Source organism: Mytilus edulis, chromosome 4 (genome assembly GCF_963676685.1).
Source record: "Mytilus edulis chromosome 4, xbMytEdul2.2, whole genome shotgun sequence".
Classification (NCBI taxonomy): Eukaryota; Metazoa; Mollusca; class Bivalvia; order Mytilida; family Mytilidae; genus Mytilus; species Mytilus edulis.
The window spans coordinates 82,487,191-82,509,548 of record NC_092347.1 but is presented as its reverse complement, the minus strand read 5'-3'; the positions used below and the strand labels follow the sequence as shown (position 1 = coordinate 82,509,548).

The 22,358-nt window shown below is 34.5% G+C and overlaps 4 protein-coding genes across 4 annotated transcripts; 1 reads left to right on the top strand and 3 right to left on the bottom strand.

Moving 5' to 3' along the window:
- Positions 1-6,895: 6,895 nt before the first annotated feature.
- LOC139521568 (uncharacterized) lies at positions 6,896-7,927 on the bottom strand (the record flags this gene model as incomplete). The annotated part of the gene is made up of 1 exon (XM_071315045.1): positions 6,896-7,927. A coding segment is annotated over one exon (1,032 nt), but the record flags the coding sequence as incomplete, so codon positions are not given.
- LOC139520745 (uncharacterized) lies at positions 7,926-20,425 on the bottom strand. Its single transcript, XM_071313666.1, has 2 exons — positions 19,859-20,425; positions 7,926-10,487 (listed from the first exon to the last, which is right to left on the bottom strand). Exon 2 carries the CDS (start codon positions 10,260-10,262, stop codon positions 8,097-8,099), a length of 2,166 nt encoding a protein of 721 aa, XP_071169767.1. The 5' UTR covers positions 10,263-10,487; positions 19,859-20,425; the 3' UTR covers positions 7,926-8,096.
- LOC139520744 (uncharacterized) lies at positions 12,025-15,654 on the bottom strand. Its single transcript, XM_071313665.1, has 4 exons — positions 14,475-15,654; positions 13,655-13,902; positions 13,127-13,289; positions 12,025-12,598 (listed from the first exon to the last, which is right to left on the bottom strand). The coding sequence occupies exons 1-4, from the start codon at positions 15,406-15,408 to the stop codon at positions 12,333-12,335; spliced, it is 1,611 nt and encodes a 536-aa protein (XP_071169766.1). The 5' UTR covers positions 15,409-15,654; the 3' UTR covers positions 12,025-12,332.
- On the top strand, positions 17,865-19,247 carry LOC139521567 (uncharacterized). Its single transcript, XM_071315044.1, has 2 exons — positions 17,865-17,990; positions 18,576-19,247. The coding sequence occupies exons 1-2, from the start codon at positions 17,865-17,867 to the stop codon at positions 19,245-19,247; spliced, it is 798 nt and encodes a 265-aa protein (XP_071171145.1).
- Positions 20,426-22,358: the final 1,933 nt, after the last annotated feature.

The following is a 22,358-nucleotide window of genomic DNA, read 5'->3' as shown; positions in this document are numbered from 1 at the left end:
ACTTTACACTGAAGAATATGTGATGTCTACCTCGAGGAGCAGAGTTGAAAACATTTACCACATGTATAAAGAAATTATCTCATTGGCAATCATACCTCATCTCCCTTTTCATAAGAAAGGCAACATGTATTAACAATTTTGCACCAATTTACATTTGTATATAAGTAGGTCCGCAGTAATGTGCTCCTTAATACAGTAACCATTGTTATAAAAACATTACACAGAAAACTGAAGGTTGTACAAGGTGAAGCATGGCAAGGGAGAAAGGTTTTGTTTTTTGTCACCACAATAAAGGTAGGTGATACCAAGGGGCAATCTTAACCATAATCGAAGGGGACAAACTAGGCTCAAGACAACACAATAGGCAACAACACTTTGCACAGAAAACTTCAACTTCAGGTACTCAAATCACACTGACAAATAGAGGTAAGCAATTCCAGCAAAGCCAAAAGATACCTTTTTTGTTTATTCTGTTTTTATTTATTTTTTGAATTATTATTTCATATATCAGCCTTCAATGAGCGAACGTACTGAAGTATATAATACTTAACAATAGGAAAATTGTACGCTATAACCGTTTGTTGTACAGTGTAATTTGTTTTTATTTAGGAACAAATTTCTTTAAAACAGTGTTCCTTTTTTATTTCTTTATGTTCTAATGAAAGAAAAAAAATACTTATTGGAACTTATTACTTACTTCATTGAATCATTTAATCCACGTCCGAAATTTAGGGGATTTGAAACTTCTCTTATGAACTATAGAATTCTAATGTGAAATATGTTGGTCTATATGAATTCGGTAGTCAGAAATTTATAAAAAAAAAAACAACACTTTTAGTGAAAATAAATGGCATGTATGTTTCTCAATTTACATGGACTTGTGTTTATCAATCAAAATACAAGGAGAACTGGTATGATTGCCAACGCAAAAAAGTGAGGCAGTCGGGCAGTTTGTTTAGTTTAAACATATTTATTTATAGTGGATTGGGGAACAAGTTTTGCAACTTATATTAATCCCTTTCCACTTTGAGGGTGCGAGTGCAGCCTTGTAGCGGCATTAGCCTGCTCTTTTTCGAAATCTACAAGGGTGTCTTTAACGTGCAAGAGATATTGCTCTCTCTTCGTGCCATTGCTACAACGTTGGTGGTTTAGGAAATGAAACGAATTGTCGTAGGTTCTGTTTCGAAAAAAGACGAAGATCCGAAAAACAAGGCAGTTACCGAAAATAATTGCTTGTCTGCTTATAGAATACAAATCCACTGTCAGAACCAACTCACAGACTAGTGGAGTGATAACAATTAAACACCGAATTGCTGTATGAGATGTTATTTTCACTTTCAAATAATGGATGGTATCATAATGGCTCTCAGTTAACAAACTATAAAGAAAGACAATGCCAAACAAAGTTGAGTGTAGTACATGTAATAATAAAACTGAGAAAGTTTTCATAACATACAATAGCAATTTAACCGTAACAATAGACATTGATTGGAAAACGGATTAAGGTTTTTGAAATTATACATGTCCGGGACAAGAATTGATAAAAACAAATATTAAAAGATTATCACTCTTCGATAAAGACTTAAAGTCTCACCTTCAACAAACAAATGTATAATACATTAATTGAAATAAATTGCAAATTTACACAAGCCATTTATATAGAATTACAAGACTATAATCTAACAAGTTATGCAAGACATTTAAAAAGATGAATGGAAAAGAAAGAAAAATATCCACATGTATATGAAAATCTACGACGTCTATTTAAAAGTCTCTGCAGATTTCGCACGCAAACGCATGTTGATTACTCTCCCAAGAATCACAGATAGCTTATATGGGGTTCGTGTTGTTTATTCTTTAGTTTTCTATGTTGTGTCATGTGTACTATTGTTTTTCTGTTTGTCTTTTTCATTTTTAGCCATGGCGTTGTCAGTTTGTTTTAGATTTATGAGTTTGACTGTCCCTTTGGTATCTTTCGTCCCTCTTTTATATTGACTAGAAAAATTATTATAGCCATCAAAATTTGAATTATTAATACAAGTGGTGAGACTTTGATAACATAACATTAAATCTGAATCTACAACGGACTCCAGTATAAGATATTTAGGGCTTAGCCTAAATAGGTACATGCTCTTCGTTTTAATTGATTATTAAGAAAATCGGACAACAAAAACAAGTTCTTTTTTATACTCGTTAATGTTAGTTTCTTCCAGTATCGGTACTGATTGTGGTGCAATTTCTGTATGACGTTGGCATGTTCAACTCGTGTCATGATTTAGTCTGAATGAGTTTTTAAACTGTCTGTTTATCAAGTTTTCATTTTATTTGGCAATATATAGTCATTTACCACAGAATGACAGATAATTTTCTTTTATTTCTTAAAACTGTTTTCAACGTGTCTCTATAATATCGTTCTAAATTACCACTTTTTAAATTTGTCTCTGATTTTAAAATTCCAGTTTTTGTCATTTGAAATGGCAAGGAAGAAATGTACTAGCTGGCGTAATTTTTCATGATACATTTTTCACATGTTTTTGAAACAGGTAGTGAATTACAAGTAAAAGGAAATAAAAGAAAGTGCAAGAAATTTTAGACATCAAATATAGAAAGTTCGTATGTCCGATATCATAAAACACACCGTCAGATATAAATGCATTTTTTGCTCGGTCTCGCTATTATTTTAAAAAGTACTCCCAATGGAGAAAAGCAGATGTAAAAAAAAATAGCTCTAACATTAGAATCAGAATGTTAGGAACTTTGTATATACTAAATCAAAACTCTAAATATAGTTGAATGAAAACATATTTTGAAATATGGTATGGTATTGAGTATGTACAAAGAAAAGTAACTCAAATTTATGTATTGAGTTATTGGCATTGCAACTTTCTTTAAATTATTTGAAAACACCAAATTGATGATGCATTACTTTAAAAGGCATGCAATTTTATTGATTTATAGATCTATATTTTATCTCCTCATTTATCTCGAGGTTACTGTGCTCGCCTTGAGTACGGAGATCGTACGTTCAATCACAATGACAAGGTAAACTCAAGGTTATGTTGGTAACAGAATCTAAGGAGGAGTCAACTGACTATAATCATGATAATAGCCATTTGACTTATTCGGAAATCTTACTGGTTTGATAATCTTTTCTATCGACGGTTTCTCTGTAACTTTGATAGTTTTTAAGGTAATAACCAAAAGCTTCAACACCAGCACAGAACAATCTCTTGCAGGTTCTCCAATTCTTGTGTTTGAAAACCATTCTAGCTGCAAACTGTCAACAACTAACTTCAACATTGATATTTGACATTGCTTCTGGTACAGTATTTGATTATATATGGCATAGGTATCCCAAGACTTGTCTTGCAGGTGTCCGGTAACGTTTCCATACTAACTTTTATTGATTTTTTTTCTCGTTCTCTGAGCGGCGAGTTTGCGTCGTACACGGAAATACCGATATACTAGTATCTTTATAGAGGAGAGATTATTTTGCTGTGTATTCGCCATTGTCCATACTCTATATATAATGCTCAATCATTTGAAAAAATAATTCTTATTTGAAGTTTTTACATCCTTATCCAAGACATTTTAACCTCGCCGCATTTTTTATGTGCCTGTTCCAAGTCAGGAGCATGTAGTTCAATATGGTTATCATTGGTTCATTGTAGTCGTATTTGTTTTATTGTATTTATTTGTTTGTAATAAAAATTAAGGTGGTACCTAACACTACAGGGAGATAACTCTGTAAAATCATCATAACGTTTTAATTACCCTGTGTTGTTAAGGGAATATAAGCTTCTCAATGATCAAAATTAGTGTTTGTCAAACTGCTATATGACCAGTGTAATTTTCCTGATAAAATGGTTGGTTCAAATTTTTTGAAATTTTTATATTTTTGTCAAAGGGTCAAAGTAAATACTTTGTCAAAATTTTATGAAAATTAAACGAGCCAAATTAATTTTAGTGAAAGTGTTGGGTACCACCTTAATATATAAAAAAAATACCAAGGAAAATTCAAATCAGAAAGTCCATTATCAAATGGCAGAATCAAATAAATTAGATCGCAAGTTATCTCGATTGAATTGTTTTACATGTTTTAATTCGGGGAAAAGGAGGGGCTTTTGAAGCCTACTGTACGGTAAAGATTTCTCTGACTGTTTTATATATAAACAAGAATGTTTCCATAGTACACGGATGTCCCACTCGCACTATCATTTTACATGTTCAGTGGACTGTGAAATTGGGGTCAATACTTTAATTTGGCATTAAAATTAGAAAGATCATATCATAGAGAACATGTGAACCAAGTTTCAAGTTGATTGGACTTCAACTTTATCAAAAACTACCTTGCCCAAAAACTTTAACTGAAGCGGGACGAACGAACGAACGGAGGCACAGACCAGAAAACATAATGCCCCTCTACTATGGTATGTGGGGCATAACAAAAGATGTGGTATGATTGCCAATGAGACAACTATTCGCAAGAGACCAAATAACATAAAATAATATTTCCAGTACAGGTCACTATACAGCCTCAAACACTGAGAAAGGTTATATCGCATAGTCAGCTATAAAAGGCCTTAAAAGGACAAATGTAAAATTCAAACGAGAAAACTAACGACTTAATTTAGGTACAAAATACTGAACAAAAAACATGGGACAGTGGCACAACAGAATAGTAAAAGAGTTGAAATAACTATAAAAAAAAAACTCATTTGACCACTGTTACAGTAACACACAATAACTACTATACATGTAATATACATGTACAAAATGTACATCATCCTGACTAAGTACAGAATGTGGCGGGTTTAAACATGCTTGCGGACACCCAATCCTCCCCTGACGTAGAATAGTGGTGAAACAGTACAACATAAGAACGAACTATAAAAGTCAGTTGAAAAAGGCTTTACTTTAACTCATCAGATGGATACAAATAGAAATATATTTAACGAAAACACAGAGTGGACGTGGCCGGATATAAGTATCTTAAAAGTTACACATTTTGTATTAAAAAATAACTCATATTTATCAAATGTTCATGAATGTAGATAAAAACATTGTTTGTTGCTGTATATTTATCAAATTTAAAAAAAATGCACTATTTACGTTTTTATGAAAATTGGCACACATAATCTTCTCCCGTAATCAAACCAAATGGCATTTTTAAAAAGAGGGGTTCATAGAATGAAATTCAAAACAGTGTGGCTGTGGCCATTGATTGACACATTAAATTCATCCATTGACTGGGACAATTTACGTGAACGTTTGTATGTAACGACCACTGTTCACGACGTACCTACGATATACATTTTTAAATAAAAACTGTGGGGTCACTAAAGGTTTCTTAACGCCTTTAATTATAAAATAATTCGAAAAATTAATCAGGAATAACCTGTATGTTTTGATTTATATAATTGATATAAATCAAAACATCGTGTTATTTCTGATTAATTTTTCGAATTACTTTATTAAGGTGTTGAGAACCTTTGGTGACCCCATAGTTTAAGTGTCTTTAAAAAGTACATAGTGAGCAGTGGTCGTTACATACAAACGTTCACCTAAATTGTCCCAGTGAATGGATGAATTTAATGTGTCAATCAATGGCCACAGCCACACTGTTTTGAATTTCATTCTAAACTCTTGCCTACTACCACTTCATTTAAATAACTCTGGGGCCGTGTCATCGAAGATGTCTTCGGACAAAGATATGTCCCAAGATAATCTGATGAGATTTTTTGCCCTTCTGCCGTGTTATCGAAAAGATCTGATCTAGGATATGTTTAAATTTTGGTCCCAACTTTAGGTTGGTTGACCGTTATGGAATAACCATTTCACAGATGATATCGGATACTTTCCTTACGTCGTAACTACAATCCCCTTCCTTTTCATGAATGTGACATACCGAATTAGACTATTTACCGGATTTGTTATAACATGAGCAACACGACGGGTGCCAAATGTGGAACAGGATCTGCTCATTCTTCCGGAGCACCTGAGTTCACCCCCAGTTTTTGGTAAGGTTCGTGTTGCTTATTCTTTAGTTTTCTATATATGTTGTATCATGTGAACTATTGTTTGTCTTTTTCATGGTTCACCATGGCGTTGTCAGTTTATTTTCGATTTATGAGTTCGACCATTTTCACTTTTATAATACTAGTAGCTTTTAATATGATGTCCTAGCCCATAAACAAACAAGTCTGCCGTCATCATGCACTTGCGAAGGCGACAAACTATTCGGTGGAATAGAATCATCAGATGCTATGACAACCCTTTAAGTTATTTGGATTCTTCTTCCGTTAATACCCATATATCAAAACCACATATTATTCTCATAATAATAATAACAAGAAATAGTAAAGTGCAATACCACACGACAGAGCCGATGGCTGGTTTAATTACCATTTAATAATAATATATCTCATGTACATAATATAAACATCTTTATAATGTCCTCGTATAAATATGTAAATAGTTCATTCAGTGAACCCACACATGTAAAGCAAAATAATCTCTTAATGCATGATACAAAATCTATGAAAACCGTAGTATTAAAAAATAAACGTGACCGATCGAGTGGACCCTGTCGTGCCGAATGATTTAACCGCCAAATCAGATGAAACACATAACCTAAAAACGCCACCTATGGGCAGACAATTCAGAAGAAAATAATTTCATACTAATTCATAAATTCAAACGATTGAAATTATATTTCTTCTTCCGTTAATACCCATATATCAAAACCACATATTATTCTCATAATAATAATAACAAGAAATAGTAAAGTGCAATACCACACGACAGAGCCGATGGCCGAAACACAAAGAACGGGAAAATTTTAAAGAAAGTTTTATATCATGCAATAAAAGAATTCAAAATTCAAGCAATAAATCTATAACCCTAAATTTTTGGAGACTTTAAGCAAATCTTCTAACGAGTCCTTAACATAACCATCTTTGGCCGTTTCAGAACGCCATCTACCGTGCCTCTTAAAAAGGCGGTCTGGTAAACCCAAATTAGCACAAACACTAGCACCCCCAGACCTCAAACTGTGCAATCCATATCGCTTTATGTTATGAACAAAAGGCTTGAAAGCCTCAATAAAGAGCTCACGCATCCTTGAATACGACAAAGGGGTATTTTCTTTACGCAAAACATAGGCATCTTTACATTTTGTTAGATTTCGAAAAATAAACTCATCAGAATCACATGAAATATCAGCCCACTGCAAATATAATTCCATGTTTTTAACGGGACACTTATTTGAATGTGTACGAGCGATTAATACTGAATTTCCATCTCTATATACATCTGTTTTACTATGTTGTATTAGAATTGACATATAACACTCTAAAATAACTATATCACTTCTTCTAATATTAAGCATCTCAGAAACTCTTAAAAAACCAGCAAATGCAGTGAAACACGCACAAATTATACGTTGATTATACAAGTTACCAAAAGAAAACATGGCATCATACATTTTATGCAGCAATTCCACCGAAATAGGTTCCTTTTTATTCGTAGGAGTAGCCAAACTGCGTTTCGCACCTTCTAACACATTAATAACTAAAGACGAATCAGTCGGTGAACATAAAGATCCAATTAGTGAATGTATCCACTTTAAAGAATAAAACGCCTGAACAACTGGACTAGCAGTATTGCTCGACTGTGTCAGAGAAGCTAAATATATAGCTACGTGAAAAGCTTTAGCTGGTAGAATATCACAATTTTCAATTCCGTTCAATATAGCCCATTTTTTCCATCGTAAAAAACTTTGATAATACCCTTTTGTTGTAGATGGTGCTCGAGATTCCGAAAGTAATTCTGGAAGTAAATTCACTTTACTAAGTAAAGAGACAGGTAGATTCTGCAATTCTCCAGCGAATGCCTGCAAAAATATATGTGTAATTGAAAGGAAACATTAATAATGAAAATCATTTAAAATCATTACAATCATCTTAATACTACAATCTAAATGTCACTGTAATATTCGCCACTGTCAACACAAACACACAAGAAATTCATGTTAAACAACATTCTATAAGAAAAGATCAAGAGAGATCTATAATACATGCTCACATCAAAATGAGCTAACTGGATGAAAAATCCATCCGTAATGCTAACATGCGAAAAGTTAAATCAACATTGCCAAATATGGCCTTCTTACTCTTACCAGCTACATAAGCATTTTTGTAAGTAGGAAGATCTATAAAATTTATCACCTCAGAAATAAACCCATCACCAAAAGGACAAAGCATTGGCCAAAAACTGGCAGAGGGCCAGTAAGGTAAAATTAAAGTACCAACAGCTTTACACTGCCGCATATACATCAATACACGTGGGATCAAAGAAACAGGTGGAACAAATAACCCGTTGATCCCTCGCCAATCAACCGTGAACGCATCAACACCTGATGAATTCACATTCCAAAATCTGGAATAAAAAACGTGCAATTTAAAATTGTCGTCAGAGGCAAACCAATCAACCTCGTGAGGTCCCCAAAGGGATTCAACTATCTGAAATACAAATTCAGAAATAGCCCAATCATCTGAATCAATAATTCTACTTAGATAATCAGCTCTCTCGTTCTCAGTACGTGGGATCCATACCATATCTATATTAACATTGTGTTTAATACATGTGCTAAAAATGTCTAAAGCTAACTTTTGCAGAACTGATTTAGTGCTCCCTTTACTAACAATGCTAACAACATTTTGATTGTCAGTAAACCATTTTACATTCTTGCCATTTAAAAAGTTTATAAGCGACAAAAATACATTTTTCACCGCAGTCAACTCCTTCCATGTAGAACTAGTAGAAACTTCAGATTCTAACCACGTACCATGAGCAATATTATATGGGTTTTCCACGATATAACCACCGTAACCCGTATTACTTGCATCACTATATACAATAGTCTGCCAATTAAAAGGTTTAACATTGGCTTCATGTAAATTAAACCTCCAAAAATTAATTTGATCAATACTGTCTACAGATAAATGTATATAACTGTTCCATGAATGAACACTATTAATGTCAATAGACAAATGTTTAGTCATTAAATATACTATATTGCCTATAACGGGAGACGTAGATGTAATCTGTCCTACCAAGGAAGCTACCTTCCTTACAAATACTTTACCACTTTTGGATAAACACAAATCAATATCTGAAATGGTACTCATAATCTTATCAATACGATTGTCAGGGATAGTAAAAATGCCTTTATCTGTATCAATATGAGTACCTAAAAAAGTTAGATTTTTAGTAGGTGTCCACATAGACTTTTCGGCTTTCGGTACAAAACCGCTACTAATTATGTCTTTTTTAACCTGTATAGACATTTGAGTACACACTTCCTTATCATCATGTACACCAAGCCCATCGTCCAAGTACATAATAATCTGCTTGCCTTCTCCTCTCCACTTTTTAATAAGTGGTCTAGTTAGTTTGGTAAATATGTAACAAGCCGTACTGAGACCAAACGGTAATACCAGAAATTTGAAATATTTTTTAACACCGTTTAATTCCCATGCAAAACCTAGATATTTAGTGTGAGGCGGGAAGATATCGACGTTATGATATGCAGAATGAACATCATACTTAAAAATATATGAATGTGCATTAATATAATGTTTTGCAATACGCATATCTTCAAATTTTACACTCTGCTTCCATAAATGTCTGTTAATTTCTCTCAAATCTAAAATTAACCGTTTTTTGTTGTTTGACTGAACAGCAACAGTTAAAGGATTCACAACAAATGGAATATCTAATGTCTCCACAATTAAACCTCTAGCTAATAAATCGTTAATAGCCGATTTTACAAAATCTGCATTATTCAAAGCTGATAAATTATTAGATAAACAAGTCGATATAGGATTGGAATAGAAAGGTAAAATAAAACCATGTCTAATAGTATCTATAATAAATTTAGGAGCACCAATATCTATCCAAAATTGAATGTTTTTTCTAAGTCTACCTTTCACAATTATATCAGATTGACCTAGTTCGTATTCAAAATAATTATTGGTCAAATTGCCATCAATATGATTATCTACTAAATTGTCATGTGAAAGTTCAAGATAATTAAAATACTCATCTTTTAAAAATTCACTGGGGCCTGGTTTGGGTTGCTGGTTTACTGCTGTTGACATATGGACAGCTGAACCTGTAGTGTGCGTAAGACCCACAAGAGTAGCATTGTCCCCTCTGCATCTTTCCAGCGTTGAAACCTTGCTGAAGGGGAATTCCATTGAACCAAGGTTGCTGAGGCCCACGAAAGGGCTGCGGAACGAAGTTGGGAGCCTGTCCTAATAGAGACTGGTTACTAGCCTTAGTTTTGGAACCATTACCTCTAACCTGCTTGGACTTCCCTTTCTTCTTGCGGACAGCTCTATTGTCAGCTCGGATAATCTTTGCTTCATCCTCGGAGTCAGATGCAATAGGATTAGCATCATATTGCCTAGCGGTATCCCAACCTCCCTGGCCCAAGTATAGAATACGTTTAAGTAGTTCCGGCAATATTCGAAATATTCATACGCCAAAACTTTAAATATGTTTAGGCGCGCAACAATCTGAAGGCCTAGTTCCGGCATAATCGAAATATTCATTCGCTGAAACATTAAATATGTTGGATACTCAATTAAATAGTCAGCAGGTCGACAGGTCAGCAGGTCGACCTGTCAGCAGGTAGACAGGTAAACAGGTCAGCAGGGAGACAGGTCAGCAGGTCGACGGGTAGACAGGTCAGCAGGTAGACAGGTAGACAGGTCAGCAGGTCGACGGGTAGACAGGTCGACAGGTCAGCAGGTCGACAAGTCATCAGGACGACAGGTCGACAGGTCAGCAGGTAGACAGGTCAGCAATTCGACAGGTCGACAGGTCAGCAGGTAGACAGGTCAGCAGGACGACAGGTCGACAGGTAAGCAGATGTTTCATGTTATCCATAGATTATTTGTCATTAAGTCAGGATGTTGTGTAGGGGGAAGTTGAGTACTCAATAAAATAGTCGACAGGTAGACAGGTCGACAGGTCACCAGGACGACAGGTCGACAGGTAAGCAGATGTTTCATGTTATCCATAGATTATTTGTCATTAAGTCAGGATGTTGTGTAGGGGGAAGTTGAGTACTCAATAAAAATAGTCAGCAATACAAATAGACAGGTCGACAGGTCAGCAGGACGACAGGTAGACAGGTAAGCAGATGTTTCATGTTATCCATAGATTATTTGTCATTAAGTCAGGATGTTGTGTAGGGGGAAGTTGAGTACTCAATAAAAATAGTCAGCAATACAAATAGACAGGTCGACAGGTCGACAGGTCGACAGGTCGACAGGTCAGCAGGACGACAGGTAGACAGGTAAGCAGATGTTTCATGTTATCCATAGATTATTTGTCATTAAGTCGGGGTGTTGTGTAGGGGGAAGTTGAGTACTCAATAAAAATAGTCAGCAATACAAATAGACAGGTCGACAGGTCGACAGGTCAGCAGGACGACAGGTAGACAGGTAAGCAGATGTTTCATGTTATCCATAGATTATTTGTCATTAAGTCAGGATGTTGTGTAGGGGGAAGTTGAGTACTCAATAAAAATAGTCAGCAATACAAATAGACAGGTCGACAGGTCAGCAGGACGACAGGTAGACAGGTAAGCAGATGTTACATGTTATCCATAGATTATTTGTCATTAAGTCGGGATGTTGTGTAGGGGGAAGTTGAGTACTCAATAAAAATAGTCAGCAATACAAATAGACAGGTCGACAGGTCAGCAAGTCGACAGGTCAGCAGGACGACAGGTCGACAGGTAAGCAGATGTTTCATGTTATCCATAGATTATTTGTCATTAAGTCAGGATGTTGTGTAGGGGGGCGTTGAGTACTCAATAAAAATAGTCAGCAAGTCGACAAGTCAGCAATTGAACTGTATCGTATTGTGTTACTGCTTGATGGGTGTTAGTTTCTTTTTTAAACAGTCACCATTGCTTTTCACTTTTCTATTAAACTAAATTAAAACCACTGAATTATATGTGCTTTCGCATGATAAATTTTATTAATTTTATTCACAGAACTGTATTCGTTGTAAAGCCTCAAAATTATAATTGTACATGTATTTATCTAATGAAAATGTTTAATGTTATTTCATCCATAACCACTTAGCAGTCCATGAACGCTTTGATTGTTTGAAAAAACAAAATTAAAGGAATAAAAGTTTTCAGTTGAGATGAGATATGAAACAAATATAATGAGAATTATGTTTTCTTGAAAAATGATACTAAATTGATTACAATTAGTTTCAAAATGCGTGTGTTTGGTCATCAAATAAATTCACCACAGTCCTTCGATTCCCTCTGCATGTGGATGATGTTGAATAGTAAAGTTTTTTTCTTCATCAGTAAGAGTTGATAAGTCGTTGAATGTTGACTCATATGTGTCAATATTAATTCCCACCGATTTGATGATTGTAGAATGTGCACCAATTTCCATATCGATGCAATTGCCTGGTATTTTGAAGAAAAAGTTACGCTTTCCATGGCGGGTTTTGAGTGTCTTTAATGTGCCGAATCCATTTTGTTGCAACATTTCAAGTTCAACTAAAAAGTATAATGCGTATAATTAAAATGTGTAATATAAAAATATTAGAAGAATTATGATAAAAGACATGCGTAAAATTTATTGTATGTAGTATGAGAATCATGTTCTATTGATTATTTGATTGTTTTTAAGCTCATGACTAGGTGATGTACTATAATTGCATAAATTTTGTGTCTTTAAGGAGCATCTGTGCTTTCAAAGTATAAGGACATACTGAGTGACGCACATGTTGATATTTATAAAAACCCCAACCCCAACCCACAATCATTAACCCACGCAAAAATACATTAAAAGATGTTTAATAATTGAGTTTTTGTATCAAACGTACATCATTTCGTAAATTATACCATGAACAAATATACATTTTGGAGCGTTCTCTTGTGAACATGCATATTTTACCTTGTATTTAAGTATATTTGCGTCATTGGAAGGAGCTGATGTGTATTCAGTATGGGTTACCAATGAAACAACTTGTTTGACAATAGGGAAACTATTTTAAACAATTATTAATAATTACGGAAACTTACTTTTGATGTTCTCGGCAAGTGAACGTTTTAGACGTTTTTGTAATTGTCGTATTGTAACAAATGGTCCACACGATTTGCACATGGCCTTGGCGACTCTGTCCCTAAAAGTTGCCACTGGTTTTAAATGAAGAGCTGGTGTGTCCCGATCACATGAAGCAATAGCCTGTAATAAAGTTTTAATTTACTTAATATTTAAGCTTTTTATTTGATGTTTTGTATTCTACATAAAATTAATAAAAAAAAATTAATTGAAAAGAGCTGTTATAATATAGCGATAATTATTTCGCAAATAGATTTAATTGATTTTAAATTTGCCGTTGGTTTGGCTTAATAATTTGTTATCAAGAATTTAATATAATTTTGGTACAGTTCCGTATTAAGATTTGCGTGTCATCTAAATTGAAGAAATGTTTTATTAAATAATCAAATTCAAATTGATATTACAATTTGATATTAATGCACAAAATGCTAGGTGTGATCATAGACCATTGATATGTTATTACTAAGACTAAGGATGATTTGACTAACCTGAACAAACAGTGATTTTTGTTGAGATAATGAATTATACAAGACCATTGCTTGTTTTAATCTAGATTTGGTTATTTCTAATGGTGTCGGTGTGTAGCACCCATCATTTAATCCACAACTGAAACTGTGTTGGAATACATGCAGAACGGCAGCAAGACGAAGAATATGAATGGTGTCTTTACTTGTCATCATTTCACTATCATCTAGTGATATGTTAAGATTAGGAGTTTCATTCTCTTTGTCTTCCTCTGCAAATACAACGAAAAGAATAATGTAAATTATGTTTGAAATTTAAATGAGCAAACTTAAATAAATGTTGAAAAAATATAAAAATAAAAATAAGTTTTGTGTTTAAGATTATATTGTTATGCACATTTATTACGTTATAAGCAAATATAAGCTGCCACAATAGTTATGTAAACGATTAATAAATTAAAATTCTGGTATGAATTGAAAATGTTTGTGTAATAGTTTAAAACCGGTTGATTAACAATAAAAAACTAGAATGGATTATATCATTGCCTATGTGATTGAATGCTGCGACTTAATCAAGACTCCTTTTTAAAAATGTGAATGGGCGGATACAATAATTAAAAGTGGGTTCGCTTCCTTAAACAGTGGTTTCATACATTTCAACTTTTTTTCAAAATTCTGTGTACATTGGAGGAGGTGGGGATGGAGGGGGGGTGCAGATGTAAAATACTTTATTCTTGACTATTGTAATAAATATAATATTGCTATCTTGAACAAAGATATTGACATTAATATTGAAAATTTAACCCCGGTTCACTTTCTTTTCATGACTATATTGTTTACTTACCGTGGTCAGATCCATATTTGGCATTCATGTAGTCTGAATATGAGTCAATCAAACCATCAAACACACTCTCGGCATCTGCGGACAACTTGTAGTGCTTCCCTGCTAAGTGTTCCTCGTAAATGTTGTTCATGACATTTTCAAAACTTTGCAATTTGGTGTCTCGTAATAGTGGTACATTTGCTTTAGTAATTGCCGTGGTATTAAAGACTGGTTTGGCAACGCAAAACAGAAACCGATCCATTAAACCATCATCTCCACCAAGTTGACATAACTCTGAAAGTAATGGTTGAGGTTGAATAAATAGACAGCAGGACATTGATGTTTTGGAAAAACCTCTTGTTCCTGTTACTAGGATGCTGGAGTCTCCTTTTCCTCCCCACATCTTACACAAAAGAGATCTCTCGCCTTCACCCTTCGATTGTTTTACATTTACAGATGACAAAAACCTGTGTCCTTCATCACACGTGATGATACCATACCCTTGGTTATTTAATTGGTGTTTCTGGAGACCTGCTGTCGTGTAAGCCTCCAATTGAATTGCAATTCCATGTTTTTCTTTTATTTTTTCCACCACGGGATCAATGACTTTGTAATATGTATTGGTTTTTCCTCCACCGGGTGCACATACTGCAACGATATACTGGTTTAACACGGTAGAATATGAGTTGTCTCCAACTGTAACCTTCGTATTTGGACCACACAAAGTAGAGGTTAGTGATAAAACACTGGACAAAACTAGGCTTCGGGAGCAATTTGTAGCTTTTTCAAATATAGAAAAATAATTCTCTGTTTCCTCTTCAAATACTTCTTTCCAAGGAATTTTAGTATTGTAAGCGGATTTGTAAAGGGATAAAATATCCTCGCTTCTGAACTTTTTAAAAGCCGCAGCCATCTTCAGCAGTCTCAAAGCAAAACAGCGATAACGTAACGTCATAATGTAGTTTCGCGAAAATCTGTTGAATATTTTCCCTTTTTTTTTAACGTCATAAAGTTGTTTGGGAGAAATCCTTTATAGTCAGTTTTCTGATTTGTGTGCACGTAGTTTGTGTTAAAAATTAGTATAGAAAAAGAAAATGGAAAACTTAGGAATTCCGTTACTAGATCGAGCACCAAAGGCAATAAATTGGTATGCTGTAGTCTCTAGCCAAGAATCAATAGTACCTTATATGATGGATAATGGATTATTAACCCTTTCACTGCCAAATAAATTTTCAAAGAAACCCCGTCAGTGCCAATGCTTTTTTTGATTGTCTTTACGATTACGCAAAAACGGCGACGTCATAGTACAAGTATAATAGCGCCAAAAAGATTTTAACTGAAAATGGCGGGAATATTAAACCTTTTCTAATAAAAGTCTATTTTCTTTCATATATTACCGATTTTGGATTCCGGAGTTTAGATATTTAGACAAGTCACGTTTTATAAGATATTCTGGTTCCGGTTCTAGCAAGGATTTGTATAGTAAGAATCCTTGGTCCTAGAAAGGGCAACTTAATAAGGTAAACTATATTTTTTGGTATGGGCCTTGAGTAGGGATAACTATTTTTATGTGTCCATGAAACAATAATTGCACCGATTGTAAGTTTGACTTTACTTCTTTCAGTTGACTGTCTCCAACTGTACCAGAAAATCAAATGCCCTTCCCGGAGAAGCAAACCTGGCTTTTAAATCATATACCTCCAGGGTCAAAATTCGGTATTATACGAAAACAGATAATGCAAATTAATTTGTCATTATATATAAATCAAAGAAAGTTTGGGATTATTCTTTGTGAACAACTTCATTATATGAGCTTGAGATACAAAATTGAAGATTCATATAAACATTTCTCAAGAAAGATATTTTTTTCGTCAGAGTTACATCGTCTGCTGTGTTTCTTCTATTTATTACATGATTTATGAACAACTTTACGACAGAGAGCACACATGCATATACATGTTTCAGTCTTTTCCTTTCAACAGGACATTCCGTACAGATAATACAGAACAATCTCTTCTTTTCGACCGGCAATTTTCCACCCTTTTTTGGTTCTTATTATATGATCTTCCGAAATGTCATGAAAAAAACCGTTAATTAATTGTATAAAATGAAGACCTGATCTAACATTGTCAGAGTTCTTTTAATAGGAAATTTCTATCGTATCTTAATATAAAAAATAATGTGTTCATTAATTCTTGACAACCGTACAAAAATAAGTCACTGTAATTGTAATTTAGAATTTTTAATTGTTCACAAAGTTCTAAGGTTGTGCGTGGTTTTTCTTTCTCTTATTTGGAAGAAGGGACGAATAATAAATGAGTACAGACATGCATCGATCAACGAACATGTATTTTACTAAGAAACATGTTACATATGTATCAATTAAAAGAGTCATGTTGACCTGGAATATTAATTTGGCCGGCACAATCCGGCATTTTTACACGATAAATACAATATTAAATACTTTCCTTGTATCTCTTGTATACAGCCCATAATGATTGATTTATTATTCATGTTTTAAGTGTTTTTACTTTGAAATTTCTATAAACGTATGCCGTATAAAGCCTAGAAAAATTAAACACAGCAAAAACAATGCATCAAAATTCTCTGATGTCGTTTTAATGAAACATGGGCATAACTGTATGTTATCAAGACAAACTTCTTCGTCGAATGAATTGGGGAAATCAGCATGAAATAGGCAATGGTTTTGAAATTTCTCTGCAGTATTCTTTTATATGTCCTAGATTCTGGTTAAATTTTGTGTGAGATCTCACTCAGGAGGATAAACTGAATAACCACGGATAAGGATTAGCCATAATCCGACGGATGCGTTAACGAATCACGTCATTAGATTAATTACGTCATTATTGTGTAGTGCACTTTTTGCGTACTTTTTGGTTTTTTTTTTTTTTGCACGTTTTCTAATCTGTTCGTTGTTAAGGGTATTTGAGTAACTTCTATCTTCTATATTTTATGTTGGTACAATTTTATTTGTATTATGTTCTTTGAATTTTTGCAAACTTTAACACGTTTAGGAAAGTAAATAAAACATAAATATACTAAACGGCCTACACTAAATGACTACTGCAATAGCGTCGGGAAAAAAGAGTGGATTTGAGACGCTATAGTTTTAAATATTATATACATATTTATAAATACATCCTTACATAATTTTATTTTCCTAAATTTCATAAAAAAGCTCCCCTTTCATATTTTGTAATCTTGGTAAAAAACGCGCGAATGTTTCAACACGGCGGAATTAAATTTATCACATAAACGGCGACGTCATAGTACATTACGTAGTTCATAACATCATTACAATCGGCCGATGAATCGGCCCTTTGGCACTGAAAGGAGTATGACTTTGGGCCGATAATCGGCCCTGTGGCACAGAACTCGTTAAAGAAAGAAATGACCTGCACACATTGTGCTTCAGATATGAATTTGTGTAAACGGAAAGACATTTCAGATTCTTTACAATGGAAATGCCCAGCATGCCTGTTAACCAGCTCCATAAGGAGGAGTAGTATTTTTGAGGTAAATAAAAAGATTATTATCAAAATTTAATTATTGTTAATGGATATTGAACCAATCATATCTACATCTGTTGTTGATATAAAAAAATAAATCATCTTCCAAGGGATTTGTTGTGGTTAACATAACTGATTATATGTACAGTGAGTATGGGACATAAGATACGGACGGGCATCACCCGGTCATTGTGGATAGTTTGCCAAATATAGTAAACCGAAAATAGATAGATTATCATAATCCATCCATTAAAATTGGCGTTTAGTTTTTAAGTTTTGATATTGATTGCAATATTCTAAAAAGTTTATTTGGCGCTATTTAACAGTATGTATAGGCTAATACAACAGTAGCATGTCAGGTTTGAATACCGGTTGTGAAATAAAATTTACATGTAGTCTGTTTATGCGTTTTGTTGTGTGATATAAACATAATGGTCAGTGTAATCATCGCTATTCAGTGTGTTAACCAGTATGTAAAAATTAAGTAAATGCATATTCATGTAACAGTATTTCTTATGTTTTTATTTGGGAATTGTTATACACAGCAAAGTTTAAAAAAATATCACACTTTCATGTTCTTTTTTTCCCTCAGAAGTCCAAACTGCCACTACGAAAACTGATGGAACTAGTTTACTACTTTGGAATAGATCTTCAAATTTACGAAGTGGAAAAACTTTCCGATATCAGTCATGTCAGTGTTATTGAATGGTATGACCAGTTCCGGATAGTATGTAAGGAATCGTTAACAAATGATCCAGTCTTATTGGGATCAAACAGTGAACATTTGATTGAAATCGACGAAAGTCTCTTTGGAAAAAAAAGAAAATATCACAGAGGTACAGGAAAACAAGATACCTGGGTTTTTGGAATGGTGGAGAAGGGGTCAAGGAAAGTGATTTTGCAAATAGTGGAAAAAAGAGATCGTAAGACCTTGTTACCAATTATTCAGGAAAATGTTGCCGAAGGAGCACACATTAACTCTGATTGTTGGGCGGCGTATAACACATTGGAAAAGGAAGGATTTGTGCATAAAACTGTAAACCACAGTAAAGAATTTAAAGCACAAGATGGAACCTGCACAAATGAAATTGAAGGCATATGGGGGCTTGCAAAACTTAAAATCAAATCAATGAAAGGAGTGAGACATGAAAGAATCGGTGACATATTAAATGAATTTTGCTACAGATACAGATACGGGTTTTCAAATGGAGACGTTTTCCATAAATTTTTAAAGGACATTGCAATCTTTAATGAAAAAAAATGAAACGGCCAATAAAAGATGAACTAAAATGGATTAAAAAGCGCCACTGTAAACTTAAAGAAATAGTAATTGACGAGTTTTGTTTTGTTGAAATTTAATTTTTCCTCTCAAATAAAATATACAATCACTTCTTTTATATATTAGATGAAAAACTATATATAGCTTATACTGTTATTGGATGTGTTGATGCTTATGTTTTTTTATCTGTAGAACCGTTTGCCTAAACTTTTAACAATTATAAAAAAAGAAATAGCTACATTTTCGACTTGTCGGACTGTCAATCAAGCTAATTGTTGACATGTCGCTGTCGACCTATAGACCTGTCGGCCTGTCGACCTGTCGGCCTGTCGGCCTGTCGACCTGTCGACCTGTCGGCCTGTCGACCTGTCGACCTGTCGATCCCAACTTAATATGGCGATTAAACATAACTACAATCTTCAAATAATAAACCTGGAAAATAATTTAACTTGTATAAAAACCGATTTACTTCATTTGACTTAAAAATAAGTCCTATGGTACTACAATTATGTAATTTGTATAAGAACCGATTTACTTCATTTGACTTAAATATAAGTCCGATGGTACTACAATCACGTATTCTATACTTGATCCACCTCCCTCGGAAGTGTCAGCAATTTTGATCAGCTTGTTACGATGCTTGATTTTATCTACGGTAGCTGATAACAAATCTCGTGCGTAATCTACCTTCCCATTGTCTATAGCCCACAAAGTCTGAACAAGATCCTCGAGATTTTCAGTATTGAAGTCAAATTGAATCTTATTACCTTCGTATTTCCATTTATAGGAAGCGTCTGTTTTAAGTTTCTTGACCTGGGATTTCATTAACTGATTGGCCCCTTGCAACTCTTCTCTTAATCCACCAATTTTCTCCGTAACTTTGGCGTCAATAATTGCCTCGATATCTTTACTCTGTTGGTTTACAGCTGTTAAGACAGTTCTCAACGAAATATCTGGCTCACCTTCAGTATCCATGATTAAATTCGAATGTACTTAAATCGACAAAACACAACTAGAACAATAAACGTGACCGATCGAGTGGACCCTGTCGTGCCGAATGATTTAACCGCCAAATCAGATGAAACACATAACCTAAAAACGCCACCTATGGGCAGACAATTCAGAAGAAAATAATTTCATACTAATTCATAAATTCAAACGATTGAAATTATATTAACTTTGACATTATATGGCACGCGAGTATCGTTTATCTTGTTTATTGATAAATAATCTTTGTAGACCAACAATGATATCCCGTGCTTTTCCTGTATCGTTGCAAGTGATGGTTACGTTTTTATACAACAGGGAGTTTTTAGCTAATAAATGCAGATGTTCATTATGTATCGAAGTAGTTACTACTGTAATCACTAGCCCGTCAACGCTGAGGTTGTGAGTTTGAACCCCGCTCGTCAGGGTGCACTTGACTTCAATCTTAATTGACAAGGATAGTCATTTTTACTTTTGAAGGTCGGTGGTAAGGACTACGATAGGACATATGTGTTAAGATTATCTTAGGATACCTTTGACGTACAGTATGAGATATATCATAAAAAGTAAAATCCAAAAAATACTGAACTCCAAGGAAAATTACGGAAAGTCCCTAAGTTAAGGTTCCACTAAAGTCAAAATATTGGACACTACAGAAACATCTAAACATTGCCAGTATTTTTCAACCTAAAATGAATAAAGTGCTTAACTATGGGAACATTATAAGTTCATTTAAACATACTTAACATATACACACTGTGAATATTGTAAAGAAACTTGAAATTTTTATGTTGTGGCCAAACCGGTTTTTGGGGTGAACACTAAATTTTCAAAAAAAATTCTTCTTCTTCTTCTTCCATATACAGTTCATACCACCATCTGGTGTATTATCGAACTGATGCGTGGTGCAGACAAACCAATATTTACAGTGCAGTTAAAAAATAGTATGTACAGTTAAAAATTTCTCACAGTCCTTAATACATCTTGGTCTTCTGCAACTCACACTTGAATGTGTCAATTGAGTTGCAGGCTACAGTAGTTGGTGGCAGACTGTTCCATAATCTGATGGCGTCTAGGAAGAACGAGTACTGGTATAGCTGCGTTCTTGCGAATGGAACAAGGAATCGTTGGTTGTGTCCTCTTAATGTTGCTGCTGTTGGGATTAAGCAAGATGTTGGTATTGCAACCAGGTGGTTAACTATGCGGTACATCATTATGACTTTGCTCGTAGCTCTACGCTCTTGTAGGGTTGGCCGTTGCAGCTGGTGTAATAGGTTTGTTACACTAGTGGTTCGGTGGAAGTCACCAGTAACAAATCTTGCTGCCCTACGTTGTACCATTTCCAGGTTGTGGATATTGTTTGCTGTGTGTGGATCCCAAATGATGCTTGCATACTCCATCTGTGGTCTCACAAGGGTCTTGTAGCAGAGTTCCTTGTTCTTTCGGGGGCATTGGGATATATTTCTCTGTAGAAAAGCCCTGGTGTTGTTGGCTTTTCTTACTACTTGGTCTATGTGAGTAGTCCAGTTTAGTTTGTGGTGGATGTTGGCCCCCAGATATTTTGCACATTCTACTTCCTCTAAGACATGACCATGGATGATATATGGCTGTCTAATTGGTTTCCTCTTGTTGGTAATGTGGATGACTTGGCACTTTTTGGGATGAAATTCTATGAGCCAATCATTCTCCCATTCTTGTAGGGTTTCCAGATCTTCTTGTAGTAGTTCTGCATCTTTGGTGTTTTTTATTTCCCTGTACAAGACGCAGTCATCGGCAAAGAGTCTGACTGATGATGTGTAATCTGGAAGGTCGTTAATATAAAGTAGAAAAAGGATGGGCCCGAGGACACTGCCCTGAGGAACTCCTGATTGGACAGGTGCAGTATTGGATTTACCGTTTTCGAGAACGACATGTTGTGTTCTTTCGTTTAGAAAGTCTTCAATCCAGCTATGGAGACTGCCCCGTATTCCGTAGTGATGTAGTTTATGCATAAGTCGCTTATGTGGAACCTTGTCGAAAGCCTTGGAGAAGTCCAGGAGGATGACATCTGTTTGTCCGGTGTTATCAACTGTTTTGGTTAGATCCTGGATAGTGATTATGAGTTGAGAT

Coding starts and splice junctions, on each gene's coding strand:
- LOC139520745 (XM_071313666.1), bottom strand. CDS start 10,262: ATGGAATTCCCCTTCAGCAAGGTTTCAACGCTGGAAAGATGCAGAGGG.
- LOC139520744 (XM_071313665.1), bottom strand. CDS start 15,408: ATGACGTTACGTTATCGCTGTTTTGCTTTGAGACTGCTGAAGATGGCT. Junction 13,903..14,474: donor CAAATATGGATCTGACCACG/GTAAGTAAACAA, acceptor TTGTATTTGCAG/AGGAAGACAAAGAGAATGAA. Junction 13,290..13,654: donor AAAAATCACTGTTTGTTCAG/GTTAGTCAAATC, acceptor ACTTTATTACAG/GCTATTGCTTCATGTGATCG.
- LOC139521567 (XM_071315044.1), top strand. CDS start 17,865: ATGACCTGCACACATTGTGCTTCAGATATGAATTTGTGTAAACGGAAA. Junction 17,991..18,575: donor GGAGGAGTAGTATTTTTGAG/GTAAATAAAAAG, acceptor TTTTTCCCTCAG/AAGTCCAAACTGCCACTACG.